At 46.8% G+C, this 21,225-nt stretch overlaps 1 protein-coding gene across 5 annotated transcripts in view; it reads right to left on the reverse strand.

The window, feature by feature from the left end:
* Positions 1 to 13,865, reverse strand: part of PPIE (peptidylprolyl isomerase E) — a 154,118-nt gene extending 140,253 nt beyond the window's left edge. For 2 of the 5 annotated variants that reach the window (XM_029570970.1, XM_029570969.1), the window contains exons 1-4: positions 13,604 to 13,859; positions 12,133 to 12,231; positions 4,072 to 4,115; positions 3,945 to 3,971 (exon numbers count right to left, since the gene is read on the reverse strand). In XM_029570970.1, the coding sequence (XP_029426830.1) occupies positions 3,945 to 3,971; positions 4,072 to 4,115; positions 12,133 to 12,231; positions 13,604 to 13,634 (201 nt within the window). In that variant the 5' untranslated portion in view covers positions 13,635 to 13,859. Of the gene's footprint in view, positions 1 to 3,944; positions 3,972 to 4,071; positions 4,116 to 12,132; positions 12,232 to 13,603 lie in introns of all 5 variants that reach the window. The other 3 variants (XM_029570968.1, XM_029570966.1, XM_029570965.1) reach the window with 3 other exon arrangements.
* Positions 13,866 to 21,225: the final 7,360 nt, after the last annotated feature.

Genomic DNA, 21,225 nt, shown 5'->3' on the forward strand with positions numbered 1-21,225 from the left:
GTTGGTCTAAACGCCACAACATCCTGTGCCTGCTACTACTATTGTAAATAAGTACCTCGCCTTAACTTATCATTTTAAAACAGTTACAATTATGTTCCTTTTATTATATTTATCAAGTTGATTGTTCCTCTCTCTCCTTTCTTGCTGCTCTTCCCCTGCCCACCTCTCACCATTTTCTTGCCTGCTCCCCTTCCTTGTTCATTGTATTTTCTACCTGCTTCAGTTATTTGTAAACCGGCAGGATATGCCCTATGAATGTCGGTATATTAAAAGTTTCATAAATAAATAAATAAAAATCAGGATAGACGCAGAAAAAGCGTTTGATTACATCCACTGGCCATTCCTTTTTCAAACTCTTCAAACCTTACTTTATTGGGTGGCTTAAATTATATGAAGCACCTCGTGCCTGTTTAAAAGTTAATGGGGGTTTATTCACATACATTCCCCATTGGCAGGGGCACTCGGCAAGGTTGCCCTCTTTTTAGAATCATTTACACACAGGATTTGTAATCATGACATGGTCTGACCATCACCAATAGGATTCACACACTATGATAAAGGTGGAAACTTCATGAAAGCTTAATTGACGATGAGGCATTCTCACTGACTCTCGAGGGAGATATACAGGAATATCTAGCTCAGAATGACACTGGGAATGCTCTGGAACTCCAAGGGGTGAAGCTTGGCACCAAGTCAGAAAATGTTTCTCTTGAATACTTGGAATGCCCTCCCAGCACTGAAGTAACTGTGTGGAGAGGCAGGTACAACCCTAACAAAAGGGATGAGGGTAACCTGCACAGAGCAGCAGTTACAACTTGCTGGACAGACGGGACTATTTGTGTCTCTCTCTGCTGTCGTTCACTGTCCTACTATGCTTCAGGCCTAGCAGGCAGTTGTCTTCATGGAGGAAGAATTTCCATAAACCTTTGACAAACTTTTTTTTTTTGTTTTTTGAATATTGAGAATTAAACTAGTATTTGATTGATCCTTAAAAGCAGAGAAAGGAGGAAGAAGAAACACAAAGAATATCTGGTAGAACTGAGGGAGACAAAAATTAATCAAGTCGGCAAAAAGTCAAGCGGAAGAGAGGATTGCCAAGGAGATAAAGAATGGTAACAAAACATTTTTCAAATACATCAGCGAAAAGAGAAAAGTCCAAAGTGGTATAGTGAAATTGAAAGGTGGAAATGATCAATGTGTGGAGAGAGACGAAGAAATGGCAGAAATATTAAACGAATACTTCAGTTCTGTGTTCACTAAAGAAGACCCTGGAGAAGGACCATCTCTACACAAGAAACTGGAGGGAAGCGGAACAGAGGAAAATCCTTTTACAGTAGAAAATGTGTGGGAAGAGCTAAAGAATCTGAAAGTGGACAAAGCCATGGGGCCTGATGGGATTCATCCAAGGATACTGAGGGAGCTCAGAGATGTTCTGGCGGGTCCGCTGTGTGACCTGTTCAATAGATCCCTGGAGACAGGAGTGGTGCCGAGAGATTGGAGAAGAGCGGTGATGGTCCCGCTTCATAAGAGTGGGAACAGAGAAGAGGCTGGAAACTACAGACTGGTTACCCTCACCTCTGTGGTGGGAAAAGTAATGGAGTCACTGTTGAAAGAGAATAGTGAACTATCTACAGTCCGGAGAATTGATGGACCAGAGGCAGCACGGATTCACCAGGGGAAGATCCTGTCAGACAAATCTGATTGACTTTTTTTGACTGGGAAACCAAGGAATTGGATCAAGGAAGAGCACTCGATGTTATCTACTTTGATTTCAGCAAAGCTTTTGATACGGTTCCGCACAGGAGACTGGTGAATAAAACGAGAAGCTTAGGAGTGAGTGCCGAGGTGGTGACCTGGATTGCAAACTGGTTGACGGACAGAAGACAATGTGTGATGGTAAATGGAACTTTCTCTGAAGAGAGAGCGGTGTTAAGTGGTGTGCCGCAAGGATCGATGTTGGGACCGGTCCTGTTCAATATCTATGTGAGCGACATTGCAGACGGGATAGAAGGTAAGGTTTGTCTTTTTGCGGATGACACCAAGATCTGCAACAGAGTGGACACGCCGGAAGGAGTGGAGAGAATGAGACGGGATTTAAGGAAGCTGGAAGTGTGGTCGAAGATATGGCAGCTGAGATTCAATGCCAAGAAGTGCAGAGTCATGCATATGGGGAGTGGAAATCCTAATGAACTGTATTCGATGGGGGGGAAAGGCTGATGTGCACGGAGCAGGAGAGAGACCTTGGGGTGATAGTGTCTAATGATCTGAAGTTGGCAAAACAATGCGACAAGGCGATAGCAAAAGCCAGAAGAATGCTGGGCTGCATAGAGAGAGGAATATCGAGTAAGAAAAGGGAAGTGATTATTCCCTTGTACAGGTCCTTGGTGAGGCCTCACCTGGAGTACTGTGTTCAGTTCTGGAGACCGTATCTACAAAGAGACAAAGACAAGATGGAAGCGGTACAGAGAAGGGCGACCAGGAAGGTGGAGGATCTTCATCGCATGACGTATGAGGAGAGATTGAAGAATCTAAATATGTACACCCTGGAGGAAAGGAGGAGCAGGGGTGATATGATACAGACTTTCAGATACTTGAAAAACTTTAACGATCCAAAGACAACGACAAACCTTTTCCATCAGAAAAAAATCAGCAGAACCAGAGGTCACGAGCTGAGGCTCCAGGGAGGAAGACTAAGAACCAATGTCAGGAAGTATTTCTTCACGGAAAGGGTGGTGGATGCCTGGAATGCACTTCCGGAGGAAGTGGTGAAGTCTAAAACTGTGAAGGACTTCAAAGGGGCGTGGGATAAACACTGCGGATCCATAAAGTCTAGAGGACGTGAATGAAGAGGAGGCAGCAAAACACTGCACGGAGCGGCAGTAGCCACAGAGGCATTCACGGAGCGGGATGCCAGTGGTTGGTGTTCCACCTTCACAGAGTGGAAGGATGGAGGGCTGCCATCTCAAAAAAAAAACCAAAACCAAAACAGGGGTGGGTAAGAGTATGGGGCAGGGGTGTGGCCTGCTTGTTGCAGTGGTTGCTACCCCTAATTGAGCTGGATGTCACTTGGATGCAGATCCGGTGCTGCTCTCTACATTGGTGGTGGGGTGGAGGGGAATTAGGGCTGGAGGGTACTGGAAGCCAATAGTAACAGGTGGGAGAGAAAAAGGGAAAAAAAAAAAAAGGATAAAGTGCGTAGCTTGCTGGGCAGACTGGATGGGCTGTTTGGTCTTCTTCTGCCGTCATTTCTATGTTCCTGCAAACCAAAAACTGCTACAAGAGAGGGAACCACAGGTTCTACTATGTGCATCTGCGGGAGACAGAGAAATACTGAAGGGACACAGGGTAGGCTCTGTCCTGATATAGGATACCCTTTGAGTTTTTTCTCCGTCTCCCTCTGCTGGACAGGAGGCTCAACCCACTGTCTGGACTGATCCGGGTACGTACAGGGAAATGACCTGTACTGATTCACTTTTCCTTTCTGTTCTGAGATTTAATTTCTGTGTACTCTACTGTTGAGCTTATGGTTTGATTTTTGTGAAGAATCCCTAATTTTATGTTTAAAAAAAATTGGTACGTTGGAATCACACCAATCTGGTTTGGACAGATCTTTTCCAGAGTTGGTTTCCCCTGAGGTGAAGCCTTGTCAATTGTCTGGTGTTCAAAAAAAGCAGCCAACACCTAGGGGTGAAAGTAATTCAGACACTGAGGGAAATATATCCCTGTCCAGTAGATAAAAATCAGTTCAAGCCTGGTCCTCTACAATGACAGCTCAATTACTATTTCCAGGAACTCAATAGCTGGCAAAAAGGTTTTACCTGGATTCATTTTATGTAACTCAACATGGTGTTATGTTCAAACATCTAATTTTCCTGGCGTGTTATTACAATTCAGTGTAAAGCCGTTTCTAATGCTAAAAAGTGAAGGAGGAATTTGACTCTTACCATATTATCAATAGCTGCTGCAGCATCCTATCAACAGGAAAAGAAAATGGGATTATCGATCATGCATCCATCAGTGTAAGAATTTAATCAAAACAAAAAAAAAGAAAAAAGTGTGTATCATTTTCACCTCAGCCATCTCAAATTCAATGAAGGCAAACCCTCTGTGTTTTTCTAGGAAGAGAGAAAAACATGGTTACAGATATATTAAGCTCCACAGCATAAAACAGAAAAACCAAAATAAAGCTGAACAGATGTGAATGGGCAGACTGGGTGATCCTTATCTACCATATTCCAAGTTTAAAATCACAATAAATGACTCCATTTTCTGCAATACTTTATTAACAAGCTGGAGATACGCAAGGATACCAAGAAGAAAAATTGGTTCTTACCTGTTAATTTTCATTCCTGTAGTACCACAGATCAGTTCAGACTCCTGGGTTTTGCCTCCCTGCCAGCAGATGGAGACAGAGAATGTTTCTGACACTGTACATAACCCAAGGTGCCACCTGCAGTCCCTCGGTATTGACCTGTAGCCAAGCCAAGATGAATATCATAAAAAACTAACCTAACTCCCTTCTCTAGGAAAAGCAGTGGAAAAGGTCGGAGCCCCTGAAACGGAGCCCTCACAATCAAGCTTCCAACAGTAGTTTCTGCGCTATATACACCAAGAGAAATTGGTCTTCCCAAAGAAAAAGGGTGGGTTCTGGACTGATCTGTGCTATTCCAGGAATGAAAATTAGCAGGTAAGAACCAAATTTTCCTTTCTTGTTATGTTTTCCAGCTCACGGGCTGCCCCCATAAGCCGGTTCACTTACCCTAACTGCCAGGCTGGGGAACGCCACTAACTGGACTCTTCATGGTCAGATGCCACCACTAACTCTCCTCCAGCACGCAGCTCTTCTTTAAAAAAAAGTCCACAGCGAGAAATCTCCTCCATTGGCGCCTACCAATGACGTTAATCCCTTCGCCCCATAAAGGGCCTCCCTCGGCACTCACACTTCGCCTCAGCATATGGCCAACTACCTCCAGGTAGTGTGACTTGCTGCTTCAATGCCTGCCTTCCTTGTCTAGCCAAGCCTTGGACTGATCTCTGGTATCTCCCATAGCCTGTGACCTGATCATCCTTGTCTGCCACCAACCCTGACCACAGCTTGCCCTGGGAACTTCTCATCAGTCTTCAGAGTCAATCACCTAAGAGCTACTGGCCCCCAGAACCCAAAGGCTCAACCTGAGGGGAAAGGGGCTGGGTAAATCGAAGATCCAACGGAGTCTTTGCACTGGGCTTTCCCAGTAGGCAGCAACCACAACTCTAACACCTGTTCATACCCCAAATCAGTGCAGACAAGCTCCCCTAAACTGGGCAAGAACTCAAAAGCCCAGCTTGCAACACAATCTTTCCAAACCGTGTACCCTCTGGCGCCCGAACATCCAGTCAGTAATGTCTGGTGAAAGTGTGAAGCAAAGTCCATGTCACAGCGCGACAGATCTCCTGTAGAGAAACCAGCAGACACCCCATCTAGGTAGAATGAGCAATCAGCCCCTCCAGAATTGGCCATATTTTACCTGTATATGCAGATTGGATTGCTTCTTTCAGCCTCTGTGCAATTGTGGCCCTCGAGGCCTTACTTCCTCTCTTTACATGAAGAGATAGTCACTAATGGTTTTAGGAGATCAGATTAAGATACTGCAACAAAATCCAGTCCTCTTCCAATAAATGAAGCTCAGTCGCATGTCAGAATGCAGGGAGCTCCACCATCTGGCTAAGATGAAATGAAGAATCAACCAGCAAAGAAGAAGGCACTGTACACAAAGGGCCGGATTTTAAATAAATGAAGCTCAGTCGCATGTCAGAATGCAGGGAGCTCCACCATCTGGCTAAGATGAGATGAAGAATCAACCAGCAAAGAAGAAGGCACTGTACACAAAGGGCCGGATTTTAAAAGGGTTATGTGCTTAAGTTAAGCGCGTAACCCTTAAAAAAAAAACCCCTACGCGCGCCGAGCCTATTTTGCATAGGCTCGGTGGCGCACGCAAGTAAGTCCCGGGGCTTTGCTAGGGGGGGTGTCGGGGGGTGGCGCGATGTTCAGGGGGCGTGACCGAGGCCTCCAGACCAGCCCCGGGGTCGGGTGATGGCGCAGCAGCGGGCCATCGGCGCAGGCATAACTTGTGCAATAAAGGTAGGGGGGTGGAAAGAAAGTTCCCTCTGAGGCCGCTCCGATTTCGGAGCGGCCTCAGAGGGAACGGGCAGCGCGCGCAAGTTGCACAAATGTGCACCCCCTTGCGCGTGCCGACCCCGGATTTTATAAGATACGCGCTCGCGCTGTTTTTTTAAAATGTACCCAAAAATCTGAAGGAAAGGATCTCCACATGACAAGGCCTGAAGTTCAGAAATCCTGAACAAAAAAAATCAGCAATAAGACAATTGCTTTCAAAGAAAGGTCCTTCAGAGACATCTGTCTCAAAGGCTCAAACGGAGGTCCACACAGAGGCCTAAGGACCGAATTAAGGTTCCACGCAGGGCATGGTCTGCGGACCAGAGGACACAAATGCTTCACATGCTTAAGAGGTATCCCCTGAACCTCCCCTCAGAAACAGCCTAAAGCTGCCACTTGCATGCATAGCGCGTTGTAAGCCAGACTTTATTAACTCTTATAAAAAGGTCCAAAAATGAGATTCTGCCACACACGTAGGGTCAAGATCTTTCTCCAGATACCACATTCTGAAATAACCCAGTGAAGTGGATGGTGGCTGAAGCAACGTAATAACTGCTGCTGAGTAACCTTTCCAATGCGAATGCCTCCATTCAAAAGCCAGGCCATGAGACAAAAGCGATCTGCCCGATTCACGAAGATTGGTCATTGAAGTAATTCCTGCAGATGTCCTAGCCTTAAGGGGCCCAATTCACTGTGATATTTACAAGATCTGCAAACCATGGACAGTGTGGCCACTCCAACCACTCTTCCCAGGTGCCTCTCTACAGGTTGCAACACTCTGCCTGAGAGGCCATGGGGAAAAAAACATAACAGGATTCCCGGCCATGGAAGGACCAAAGCATAGAGTCCCTCAGATCAGCCCTCTTGCCGGCAACAGAAGAACCAGCAGTACTGTGCTATAAAATCCATCAGGTCTAGCTGGAGGCAACCCCACCTGGCCCAAATGAGATCCATGGGATCTGTGGGACAGCTCCCATTCTCCCGAATCTATCTTCTGCCGGCTGAGATAGTCTGCCTGTAAATTGTCCACTCCGGCTACATTAGACACCACCAGTCTCACAAAGTGCTGTTCCGCCCAGAGAAAAAGCTCCTGAGCTACCATGCGAACCTTTGTCCCGCCTTTGCAAATGATATACACCACTGTCAATTGCCAGAGAAAACTCACCCTCTACCTGATCTTGCACTCGCGAAAGAAAAAAAAAAGAAGGAGCAATGCCATGCAAAGCATCCGGGTTTCTAACTGACTAACAGACCATAACGTTTCCAGTGTCAAGCGACCATCAACCCTAGGCCTCTACCCTTGACAAACAGCCCCCCAACCCTTGAGGCTGGCATCGGTGTTCACCACCACCCAGACAAGAATTTCCAACTACACTCTTCCTTCTAGATTGGGATGAGAAAGCCACAAGAGACTGGAACTGAGCGGTAGCAGAAGCTGAAAATCCTAAACAGCAAATTCCACCACGACAAAAGTGATCTCTGAAGGGGCCACATGTGAACAAATGCCCATGGACCAAATCCAGCGTAGACGCCATAGGACCCAGGACTTGCAAATAATCCCAAACCCTAGGTACTGAAAGCTGTAGATGCTGACGGATCTAAGCCTGCAGCTTCATCACCCTGTCTGAAGTGAGGAACACCTCGCTCATGCGGCTGTCGAATCATGTCCCCCAAGTACTTCAGCAATTGGGATGAAGATTAATCTTTGAGAGGTTCACCCCCAACCCAGAGACTGCAACATTTGTATGACCCGCTGAACTTTGCTCGAACGAGCCAGTCGGTCAGTTAAGGGTGAACCAGCACTGGAACTACCACCACCATTATTTTGGGGTAAAGTCTGTAACGCCGTTGCCAATCTGAATGGAGGAGCAAGAAATTGACAATGCTCTCCCAACACCATAAATCTCAACAACTTTTAATGTTCTGGTTGGATAGGAATGAGCAGATAGGTTTCTGTTAAATTCAACGATGCAGGAACACCCCTTGCGAATTGCAGCTATCACCACTCACATCTCAATTCAAAACATGGCACATGAAGCACTGCATTGACCTTCTTCAGCTCCAACATGGGCCAGAAGGTATCTTCCTGTTTTGGAACCATAAAGTAGACAGAGTACCTTCCCTGGCCTTATTCCTCTGGGGAAACTGGCTCTTATCGCCTCCAGGCTTTATAGACACTGCCTCTCTTTTGACATAGGATGTACAAGGAGATATGTAGGCTTCTCAGACCGGCCAAGCAAATTCTAAAGCACAAATGTCTCTTATCACCTCTAGGACCCAATGATCTGTAGTGATCTTGGTCCAATCACATACCCCCCAACAGCTTACTTCCTCTGGTTCCTTGATTGAACTCTCGGGTAGATCTACATCACCCAAAAGGATTGTTGCCTTCCCTATCCTTGTTTTTGCGAGGAAGAACTTGTTGGGTCAGAGGATACTTTGCCTGAACAGTATCTGCCTGGAAAACGTTTTCTGCTCCCGACTGGATAGTCTTTGGGGAACTTACAGTCCTCTGACTCACCCAGGAGCTTTATCAGCTGCTCCACATTTTCTCCAAACAGCAATTTGCCTTTGAAAGGGAGATTGCCTAGCTGAGACTTGGGCCATATGTCTGCTGACCAATTATGCAGTCTGAAGAGATGCCGGGACGATACGGCTGATATCATGTTTCTTGCCAATGGATATATGACAGCATACAAGGCATCATCAATGTAGGCCACCCCCGCTCCCAAGCACTTCGCTCGTTCGCAATGTCTGGCGGACCAACCTCAAGACACCTGGAGCAAGCGGGCATGCGCCATGAAGCTACTGCAAACGGCAGCCTGGAAAGCCAAAGCGGAGACCTTGCACATTTTCTGGAGAACAACTTCTAAATGGTTTGTGCCATGAAACTACATAAGTAGCCCATTCTTGTCCCTACACAAACAGCAGTTTCCTGCGCACTAGAGATGCTGCCATGTTGGGGATTGCAGCTACACGCGCTGCCGGCACTCAAGGCCCCATGCAGCAGAGACACCATCCCATGGTGGATCCTAGCTGCTCCCCAGCCTCCCCCACCAGCGCCGCAGATGCTGAGCAGGTCCATCTTCCGGCATCCGATTTGACTTTCTATTTCTTGTAATCAAACACTCCCTTAACAATAGTCAGCTGAGGGAGAGGTGAGTAACAAGGAAGGAGCTTTCCACTGGCTATCAATCTCCCCACAGTCACCAAGCTGAGACCAGATAGGGTTCCCAACACCCCTGCTCACCTTACTCTCCTTGGGTGATGGCCCTTCAAGGAACCTAACATACCAAGGAACCAGATTACCAAAATTAAATCCCCCCCCCAAAAAATAAGAAACTAGCAGAGATCTCTGGATGACATTTATGCACCTATCTTCTCTAAAGTGAACTTGTGCTTAAGGAAAAACTCTGGCAAAAAAGTTCTCTTCCTTCAGTTCCTGTCCAATGGGTATGGCCAGAAGAGCCTCCTGGTCTCTCTGAGAATACCCCCAACAAATCTGTAGCATCCTCCCCTGCTGGGCTCTGCAACATAGGAACACCTTCCAAAATGACCTCCTTTCCCACCATCAGTGGGTTTGCTCAAGTCACAAGCAGCCTGCAGTTGCTGCTACGTCCCCTGAGTGACATCTGTGGCAGACTGTGACTTTCCCCGAAGGTCCCCCCTCCTCACTACCCTTGCACAAGCACTGAGAGCCGATCCCACCATCACTCTTACATAAAAACATAACATAGAAATGACAGCAGAAGACCAAATGGCCCATCCAGTCTGCCCAGCAAGCTTTCACAGTTATTTTTCTCAGTGCTGGAGCTACATAAAAGTGAAGTATTAAATCTAATTGGTTAGGGGTAACCGTCGCAATTTAGTCCTTGTTGGTTGTCTTAATATAGAATTATTAGAAAAGGAATGGTGAATAAAATGGAAAATGTCATAATGCCTCTGTATCGCTCCATGGTGAGACCGCACCTTGAATACTGTGTACAATTCTGGTCACCGCATCTCAAAAAAGATATAATTGCAATGGAGAAGGTGCAGAGAAGGGCAACCAAAATAAGGGGAATGGAACAACTCCCCTATGAGGAAAGACTAAGAAGTTAGGACTTTTCAGCTTGGAGAAGAGACGGCTGAGAGGGGGGATATGATAGAGGTGTTTAAAATCATGAGAGGTCTAGAACGGGTAGATGTGAATCGGTTATTTACTCTTTCGGATAGTAGAAAGACTAGGGGACACTCCATGAAGTTAGCATGGGGCACATTTAAAACTAATCGGAGAAAGTTCTTTTTCACTCGACGCACAATTAAACTCTGGAATTTGTTGCCAGAGGATGTGGTCAGTGCAGTTAGTATAGCTGTGTTTAAAAAAGGATTGGATAAGTTCTTGGAGGAGAAGTCCATTACCTGCTATTAAGTTCACTTAGAGAATAGCCACTGCCATTAGCAATGGTTACATGGAAGAGACTTAGTTTTTGGGTACTTGCCAGGTTCTTATGGCCTGGATTGGCCACTGTTGGAAACAGGATGCTGGGCTTGATGGACCCTTGGTCTGACCCAGTATGGCATTTTCTTATGTTCTTATAAATCCTCTTTTCTTCATCCCCCTGCCATTGGAGCAGTGAGCTGCGCTGGATATGTATTCAAAGTGAAGTATCAGGTTTGATTGGTTCGGGGCAGTAACTGCCGCAACAAGCAAGCTACTCCCATGCTTATTTGTGAACGCAAATCCTTTGTCCCACATTTCCTCTTGCCGTTGAAGCAGAGCAATGTTGGAGTCGCATTCACCGTGTGTATGTTTATTGAATAAGGGTATTTAGTTACCACCAGCCACATAACACTTCCCACACCACTCTACCGCAGCCAGTTGAGCCTAAACACTACACTTGAACTGAAGCAACAAATGTGCCTGAATCATTTTCTTACCCTCCATCCAGTTAAAATTTCTTCACTAGTTCCTGCACCATGAGAAACTTTCTACACAAACTCCTTGGTTGTCCAGTGGTACCAAGCTGCTCCCGCATTGCTTCTGATATTTGCTTTTTTTTTTTAGATTTTAAAATGCCCACACCCCCAAAGCAATGACAGACAAAAATTAGAAAATAATTCCCTTTAGCTGATCTTGCTTTGGAGAGGACTGGAGCCTCCATAAAGAGAAGGAAGAGGCAGGGTATGAGGGAGCCAGCACCAATGGCCACCAAACCCTCCTAAAGGTCCAGCACAAGTGAAAGAAGGGCCACTGCCATACTGCTTGTCCTGCTCTACCAGGGTATGATACTTCACAGAGCTTAGCACCCCTGTGAGCAATTCTCCTCTCACCTTTAAACTCCAGACTAGAGGGTTAACACATCTACCATCTGCTGGAGACAGAGAAATACTGAGAGCCTGTTATGTAGTAGTCTGAAAAGTTTTTATTCTCTGTCTCCATCTGCTGGTAGGGATGCAAAACCCACTCCTCTGGACTGATCTGTGGTATGAATAGGAATTCCTAAGTTATGTTTAGGACTTCTATGTGTTTTTAAATTGCAAGGGTTGGTGTTGTTTTTGGAGTAATAAAAATACATTAAGGAGGTGCATTTTTGGGTTGAGTCACCAATTTAAGTTTATTCATCAATCTTTTACATGCCTTTAACAGTTCAGTGAATTTATGTAAGGAATAAAATAAACACCACAGCCCCAGCACATATGTATATATTAATTCATTATTTTAAGTATTAACATCTCCTTAGGATTGAAATACAAATAGGAACTTAATGTCTGCCTAACCATCAACTGAATTTAAGAAGCTTCTATTACTAGTGCTATTTCAAATAAGGAACAAGAATTGGTTCACTTACGAGATTTTTAATCATTCAAGTTAAAAAATAAGAACTTACAGAATTATGTTTATGATAAATATTTACTACGAAAGGCAGCAAATTTCTGAATGCTAGAGGCAGACGATAAAAATAATGTAGGGCTAGAGAGAAGAACCTCCTCACCAGTCTCGTAGTCAAGCGGCATCTGAATGTCCGTGATATCCCCGAAAGGAATGAAGGCTGCGTGCAGCACCTTCTCGTCCACCTCCTCCGCCAGCCCACCTGCAAAGCCAAGCACACCGGACACCGGTTACCGGGAGGGAGGGAGCGAGCGGCCCCAGGGAGGCGGCGAAGCTGCACCCACCTGCAAAGCCAAGCACACCGGACACCGGTTACCGGAGGGAGCGGCCCCAGGGAGGCGGCCAAGCCGCACCCACCTGCAAAGCCAAGCACACCGGACACCGGTTACCGGGAGGGAGGGAGGGAGGAAAGGAGCGGCCCCAGGGAGGCTGCCAAGCCGCGCCCACCTGCAAAGCCAAGCACACCGGACACCGGTTACCGGGAGGGAGCGGCCCCAGGGAGGCGGCGAAGCTGCGCCCACCTGCAAAGCCAAGCACACCGGACACCGGTTACCGGGAGGGAGGGAGGGAGGGAGGGAGCGAGCGGCCCCAGGAGGCGGCGAAGCCGCGCCCACCTGCAAAGCCAAGCACGAGGGTTACCGGAGGGAGGGAGCGAGCGGCCCCAGGGAGGCGGCGAAGCTGCACCCACCTGCAAAGCCAAGCACACCGGACACTGGTTACCGGGAGGAAGGGAGGGAGCGGCCCCAGGGAGGCGGCGAAGCTGCGCCCACCTGCAAAGCCAAGCACACCGGACACCGGTTACCGGGAGGGAGCGGCCCCAGGGAGGCTGCCAAGCCGCGCCCACCTGCAAAGCCAAGCACACCGGACACCGGTTACCGGGAGGAAGGGAGCGAGCGGCCCCAGGGAGGCGGCGAAGCCGCGCCCACCTGCAAAGCCAAGCACACCGGACACCGGTTACCGGGAGGGAGGGAGGGAGGAAGAGCGGCCCCAGGGAGGCTGCCAAGCCGCGCCCACCTGCAAAGCCAAGCACACCGGACACCGGTTACCGGGAGGGAGGGAGCGAGCGGCCCCAGGGAGGCGGCGAAGCCGCGCCCACCTGCAAAGCCAAGCACGAGGGTTACCGGAGGGAGGGAGCGGCCCCAGGGAGGCGGCGAAGCTGCGCCCACCTGCAAAGCCAAGCACGAAGGTTACCGGAGGGAGGGAGCGGCCCCAGGGAGGCGGCGAAGCTGCGCCCACCTGCAAAGCCAAGCACGAAGGTTACTGGAGGGAGGGAGCGGCCCCAGGGAGGCGGCGAAGCTGCGCCCACCTGCAAAGCCAAGCACGAAGGTTACCGGAGGGAGGGAGCGGCCCCAGGGAGACGGCGAAGCTGCGCCCACCTGCAAAGCCAAGCACGAAGGTTACCGGAGGGAGGGAGCGGCCCCAGGGAGGCGGCGAAGCTGCGCCCACCTGCAAAGCCAAGCACGAAGGTTACCGGAGGGAGGGAGCGGCCCCAGGGAGGCGGCGAAGCCGCGCCCACCTGCAAAGCCAAGCACGAAGGTTACCGGAGGGAGGGAGCGGCCGCCGCGCCCACTTACCCACATACAGCACCCGCTTGGTAGCTGCCATCTTGTTAGCGACCTCTGATGCCCCCGGAAGTTATTGCTAGTGCCTACCACTCGCACAGACACGTGCACGCTCACTTCCGGGCACGGTTGACATGCGCGCCTGGGGCGGGACGGGGGCATAAATAAGGAAGAGCATTGCAACGCTGCTCAGCTACTTTAAGTATCTACAGGTGCCCGAGGAAATAAAAAGCCACCGCCAGCAAGGGGGACGGGGGCATAAATAAGGAAGAGCATTGCAACGCTGCTCAGCTACTTTAAGTATCTACAGGTGCCCGAGGAAATAAAAAGCCACCGCCAGCAAGGGGGGCGGGGCCATAAATAAGGAAGAGCATTGCAACGCTGCTCAGTTACTTTAAGTATCTACAGGTGCCCGAGGAAATAAAAAGCCACCGCCAGCAAGGGGGGCGGGGCGGGGGCATAAATAAGGAAGAGCATTGCAACGCTGCTCAGCTACTTTAAGTATCTACAGGTGCCCGAGGAAATAAAAAGCCACCGCCAGCAAGGGGGGCGGGGCGGGGGCATAAATAAGGAAGAGCATTGCAACGCTGCTCAGTTACTTTAAGTATCTACAGGTGCCCGAGGAAATAAAAAGCCACCGCCAGCAAGGGGGGCGGGGCGGGGGCATAAATAAGGAAGAGCATTGCAACGCTGCTCAGTTACTTTAAGTATCTACAGGTGCCCGAGGAAATAAAAAGCCACCGCCAGCAAGGGGGGCGGGGACATAAATAAGGAAGAGCATTGCAACGCTGCTCAGTTACTTTAGTATCTACAGGTGCCCGAGGAAATAAAAAGCCACCGCCAGCAAGGGGGGCGGGGGCATAAATAAGGAAGAGCATTGCAACGCTGCTCAGTTACTTTAAGTATCTACAGGTGCCCGAGGAAATAAAAAGCCACCGCCAGCAAGGGGGGCGGGGCTTTCTTTCTGTGCCTGCATCAGTACCGTCAGCCACAAACCTGACAGCATGAACCCGAGATTCAAAAACCACTTAGCCGCTCGTAGGCCTTATCTGACTAAAGGAGCGGGCACTGAATGGGTGACTATAGTTAGTGGACGCCCCTTAGCCACTAAGTCCCTTATCTGGCTACTTAGCCGGATAAACTCAGAGACAGGCAATGGATGTAAGGGCGGTGGCATTATAGCCAGTTAACGTAGGACGACATTTGAATTTAACTGGCTAAGTTAAGACATGCCACAGAGCAGATAGAAGTAGCGATTTGTACACATAGCCCTGCTGCTAAATATCTCATGCAAAGTAGCCAGATAAGACTTAACCAGCCCCAGCATGAGATATGATAGAGGTGTTTAAAATCATGAGAGGTCTAGAACGGGTAGATGTGAATCAGTTATTTACTCTTTCGGATAATAGAAAGACTAGGGGGCACTCCATGAAGTTAGCATGGGGCACATTTAAAACTAATCGGCGAAAGTTCTTTTTTACTCAACGCACAATTAAACTCTGGAATTTGTTGCCAGAGGATGTGGTTAGTGCAGTTAGTATAGCTGGGTTTAAAAAAAGGATTGGATAAGTTCTTGGAGGAGAAGTCCATTACCTGCTATTAAGTTCACTTAGAGAATAGCCACTGCCATTAGCAATGGTTACATGGAATAGACTTAGTTTTTGGGTACTTGCCAGGTTCTTATGGCCTGGATTGGCCACTGTTGGAAACAGGATGCTGGGCTTGATGGACCCTTGGTCTGACCCAGTATGGCAGGTTCTTATGTTCTTAGCACCTCCTCCGCATCGGGCACGCAGGAGCCGTAGTTGTGTGGTTAGGAAAACAGACGCTTAGTTTTACGAGCATCCATTTTCCTAACCTGTGCACAGCCATAAGGTAAAAAGCGCAGGCTTGCTTCTATGACCAAGTCCATTAGCAAAGCACATCAAGCAGCACAGAATATTCGAGAAGGCTCATCACGCAATAAAAAAAATGTTGCTACCAATCCATTTTTTATGGATTATCATAAGGCTTGGGTATAACGGCAGAGACTGGCAGTTGCTGCCTTTAAGAGAAACATGGACATGCACAGCACTGCAGATACTACCAAAAGAAGCTTGCTGGGAAGACTGGATGAACCATTTGGTCCTTTTCTGCCATCATAATGTTACTATGCAAAGGTTTCCAAGTCAATTGTAGCAAAAATCTAACCTTCTACATTAAGGAGTTATTGCATTTGCAGGCAATTATATTATTTGAAATGGTATTTAGGAAGGAAAAACATCACAACTTGTTTTTGGAGAGGCTTTAGTATTCCCTGAGAGTCAGCAAAACAGGGACTGCAGAAAGGGAGGGGGCTGCCCACTGAATTACAAGAGGACCTCGCAAGGCTGGGCATGCAAATGGCAGGTGACATTTAATGTGGAAAAGCTCAAAGTGATGCACTTAGTGTTAAGAACATAAGACATTGCCATGGTGGATCAGATCAAGGGTCCATCAAGCCCAGCATCCTGTTTCCAACAGAGGCCAAACCAGGCCACAAGAACCTGGCAATTACCCAAACACTAAGAAGATCCCATGCTACTGATGCAATTAATAGCAGTGGCTATTCCCTAAGTAAACTTCATTAATAGCCGTTAATGGACTTCTCCTCCAAGAACTTATCCAAACCTTTTTTGAACCCAGCTACACTAACTGCACTAACCACATCCTCTGACAACAAATTCCAGAGCTTAATTGTGCATTGAGTGAAAAAGAATTTTCTCTAATTAATCTTAAATGTGCTACTTGCTAACTTCATGGAATGCCCCCTAGTCCTTCTATTATCCGAAAGTGTAAATAACCAAGTCACATCTACTCCTTCAAGACCTCTCATGATCTTAAAGACCTCTATCATATCCCCCCTCAGCCATCTCTTCTCCAAGCTGAACAGCCCTAACCTCTTCACCCTTTCCTCATAGGGGAGCTGTTCCATCCCCTTTATCTTTTTGGTTGCCCTTCTCTGTACCTTCTCCATCGCAATTATATCTTTTTTGAGATGCGGCAACCAGAATTGTACACAGTATTCAAGGTGTGGTCTCACCATGGAGCGATACAGAGGCATTATGACATTTTCCGTTTTATTCACCATTCCCTTCCTAAGAATTCCTAAACTTAGCTAAACTTCTCGCGGATAGAACGAATAACTTCATAGCTCAAATCATACATCCAGACCAGGCCGGCTTCATTCCAGGTCGTATGGCCAGCGACAACGTTCGTAAAATTATCAACATCATATGGGGGGCCACACACCATCAGTTAGATCACCTGTTATTGGCCATAGACGCTGAAAAGGCCTTCGACATGGTACACTGGCCCTTTTTATTTCAAACCCTGCACACAATGGAATTTGGACCTTTCTTCCATAATTGGCTTAATGCTCTCTATCACCAGCCTTCGGCTAGTTTGAAAATAAATGGCAGATACACCACCCCCTTTCCCGTTAGAAGAGGTACTCGGCAGGGATGCCCCCTATCACCCCTATTGTTTGCCATCTTTTTAGAACCCCTAGCCATAACCATTCGTCTTAACCAGAAGGTTCGAGGTTTCTCATTTCGATCTCATGAATCCAAAATATCTCTGTTTGCAGTCAACATTATATTTACTGTGGGTTGTCCGGCTACATCTCTCCCCATGATAGAAGCTGATTTGGCACGTTTCAGCTCTCTGTCTGGCTTTAAAATAAATTGGGACAAATCTGAGATTCTGAATATCTCTTGTCCACCGGCCTTGGTGCAGTCATTAAAGGCCGCACATGCTTTCAAATGGGCATCAGTAAAGCTTAAATATCTAGGGGTCTATTTAAGTAATTCTCTTTCGGATCTTTTTAAGCTTAATTATACTCCTTTGTTTAAAAAAATTGAAATGGACTTGGAGAAATGGCAGTCACTACCTTTTACATGGATTGGCAGATTGGCAACCATTAAGATGACTGTACTTCCCAAACTTCTATACCTATTTCAAACGCTTCCGGTGATGGTTTCTCGCACCTTGCTGCTACAATGGCAGAGAAAGTTACTGCGCTTTTTGTGGAGGCACAGACCGCCGAGAGTGGCGCAAAAGATTTTATATCAGCCTAAGCTAGCCGGGGGCATGGGCCTTCCGAACCTGTCTTGGTACTACGCAGCGGCACAACTGCGGCCTATTCTAGATTGGCACTGCTCCCCTATCATAAAACCCTGGGTGATTCTTGAGCAAGCATGGATGGACCCGATGCCCATATCAGCTATACTCTGGCAACCAGTCAAGACCTGGCGGCCGGATACCAGATTGATACCATGCACACGCCAGACTTACAATGTGTGGAGGCAGTGGAAACATAAATTGGTAGGCCACACCGACTACTTCTCATTGACGTGTTTATTCCATAATACCATGTTTCCGGCTGGCCTCCCCACCCAGGCATATGATACGTGGAAATCCAAAGGCATCTATGGTATTAGTCATATTTTGCAACAGGGCTCACTCCTTTCTTTTTCAACACTGCAGGAGTTGTACCAGCTTCCCACGGGGGAATTTCTAGCCTACATGCAGCTTCGGCATTTCATCCAACATATAAAAGCTGGCGGTCACCTGTCTCCCTCCCGCTCTCTATTTGAGGGCTACTGTGCCTCTCCACACCCAATAGGGGGTCTGATATCTAAGATATACCAGATTCTGGGATCTCGCCCCTTCACCAAACACTCTCAAATGAAGGCCTGGGAACTTGACCTACAGAGACCAATCCCTGAAGAGGAATGGATGGCGCTCTTCTCTAAAATTTCACGCGGAAATATCTCCTCTCGGATTATTGAAGCCAACTATAAGATCTTTTACCGTTGGCATTTGACACCAGCACGTCTTCATCAATACTACCCCCGAGTGTCACCCAACTGTTGGCGGAACTGTTCTCAACCTGGTACTTTCATACATATGTGGTGGGACTGCCCATGTATTAAAACTCTTTGGTCCTATGTCTCCACGTTACTTTCAAATCTTCTTCATACTCCTTGTGATCTTTCCATGGAACAGGCACTTTTGTTTGGTGTTAAGGATACTCTCACAGTATCGGAACAGACTTTAATACAACAAGTATGCACAGCCACGAGAATGGAAATAGCCTATCACTGGAAGCGACCTCTGCCGCCCACATCGGATGAACTTTTAAAACGTCTGGATGGGACATGTATTTTATATCGTCTTACAGCCTTGAAATATCATCCCCTTTCCAAATTTCACCAAGTTTGGGGACCTTACATCACCTGGAGACCATTGACCTTTACATCAAGCTAAGGATTTTCCTGCTCTGCTTGACCTATCAATTCCTGCATTTATTTTGCGGATTTATTTGATATTTGTTGACCTTTTGTTGACTATTGCTAAGATACGGAAGCATGAACTTGCACCCTACTGATGAATAGACATGACGGGGGGTGGGGGGCGGAGAGGGACATATATGTGCTGTATTGAATCACGGACACTTTACGGTATTGTTTTTCTTCTGGTTCTTATCTTGCTTATGGTTTATGTGTACTTTACCTGTAATGGAATGTTCTTACAGCAATAAAAATCTTCAATTGAAAAAAAAAAGATATAGTGACGCCCCCTCGAAGCTTGTGCTGACTCCATCTGCTGGATTGGGGACATAACCCACTGTCTGGACTGATCCAGGTACGTACAGGGAATTGACCATTTAATCCTACACTCTGTTTCCTGTCTTTTAGCCAGTTTGTAATCCACGAAAGGACATCGCCTCCTATCCCATGACTTTTTCGTTTTCGTAGAAGCCTCTCATGAGGGACTTTGTCAAACGCCTTCTGAAAATCCAAATACACTACATCTACCGGTTCACCTTTATCCACATGTTTATTAACTCCTTCAAAAAAATGAAGCAGATTTGTTAGGCAAGACTTCCCTTGGTAAATCCATGTTGACTGTGTTCCATTAAATCATGTCTTTCTATATGTTCTGTGATTTTGATCTTGAGAATGGTTTCCACTATTTTTCCCAGCACTGAAGTCAGGCTAACCGGTTTATAGTTACCCGGATCGCCTCTGGAGCCTTTTTTAAATATTGGGGTTACATTGGCCACCCTCCAGTCTTCAGGTACAATGGATGATTTAAAGGTTCCCGCACCCCAGGATCCCAGAGTGGAGGGCCTAGTTCAGACCTCTTGCCTGACATAAAACAAGTGAAGAACATCAGGTTTATTCTCACACAGTCCTTTCCCTGACATAAAACAAGGGAAGAACATCAGGTTTATTCTCACACAGTCCTTTCCCGACATAAAACAAGGGAAGAACATCAGGTTTATTCTCACACAGTCCTTTCCTGTCATAAAACAAGGGAAGAACATCAGGTTTATTCTCACAGAGTCCTTTCCCTGACATAAAACAAGGGAAGAACATCAGGTTTATTCTCACAGAGTCCTTTCCTGTCATAAAACAAGGGAAGAACATCAGGTTTATTCTCACACAGTCCTTTCCTGACATAAAACAAGGGAGGAACATCAGGTTTATTCTCACACAGTCCTTTCCTGACATAAAACAAGGGAGGAACATCAGGTTTATTCTCACACAGTCCTTTCCTGACATAAAACAAGGGAAGAACATCAGGTTTATTCTCACACAGTCCTTTCCCTGTCATAAAACAAGGGAAGAACATCAGGTTTATTCTCACACAGTCCTTTCCCTGACATAAAACAAGTGAAGAACATCAGGTTTATTCTCACACAGTCCTTTCCTGTCATAAAACAAGGGAAGAACATCAGGTTTATTCTCACACAGTCCTTTCCTGACATAAAACAAGGGAAGAACATCAGGTTTATTCTCACACAGTCCTTTCCTGACATAAAACAAGGGAAGAACATCAGGTTTATTCTCACACAGTCCTTTCCTATCATAAAACAAGGGAAGAACATCAGGTTTATTCTCACACAGTCCTTTCCCTGACATAAAACAAGGGAAGAACATCAGGTTTATTCTCACACAGTCCTTTCCCGACATAAAACAAGGGAAGAACATCAGGTTTATTCTCACACAGTCCTTTCCCGACATAAAACAAGGGAAGAACATCAGGCTTATTCTCACACAGTCCTTTCCCGACATAAAACAAGGGAAGAACATCAGGTTTATTCTCACACAGTCCTTTCCCGACATAAAACAAGGGAAGAACATCAGGTTTATTCTCACACAGTCCTTTCCCGACATAAAACAAGGGAAGAACATCAGGTTTATTCTCACACAGTCCTTTCCCTGACATAAAACAAGGGAAGAACATCAGGTTTATTCTCACACAGTCCTTTCCCTGACATAAAACAAGGGAAGAACATCAGGTTTATTCTCACACAGTCCTTTCCTGTCATAAAACAAGGGAAGAACATCAGGTTTATTCTTACACAGTCCTTTCCCTGACATAAACAAGGGAAGAACATCAGGTTTATTCTCACACAGTCCTTTCCTGTCATAAAACAAGGGAAGAACATCAGGTTTATTCTCACACAGTCCTTTCCTGACATAAAACAATGGAAGAACATCAGGTTTATTCTCACACCAGTCCTTTCCTGACATAAAACAAGGGAAGAACATCAGGTTTATTCTCACACAGTCCTCCTTTCCTATTATAAAACAAGGGAAGAA

Source organism: Rhinatrema bivittatum, chromosome 11, assembly GCF_901001135.1.
Source record: "Rhinatrema bivittatum chromosome 11, aRhiBiv1.1, whole genome shotgun sequence".
NCBI classification, from domain to species: domain Eukaryota; kingdom Metazoa; phylum Chordata; class Amphibia; order Gymnophiona; family Rhinatrematidae; genus Rhinatrema; species Rhinatrema bivittatum.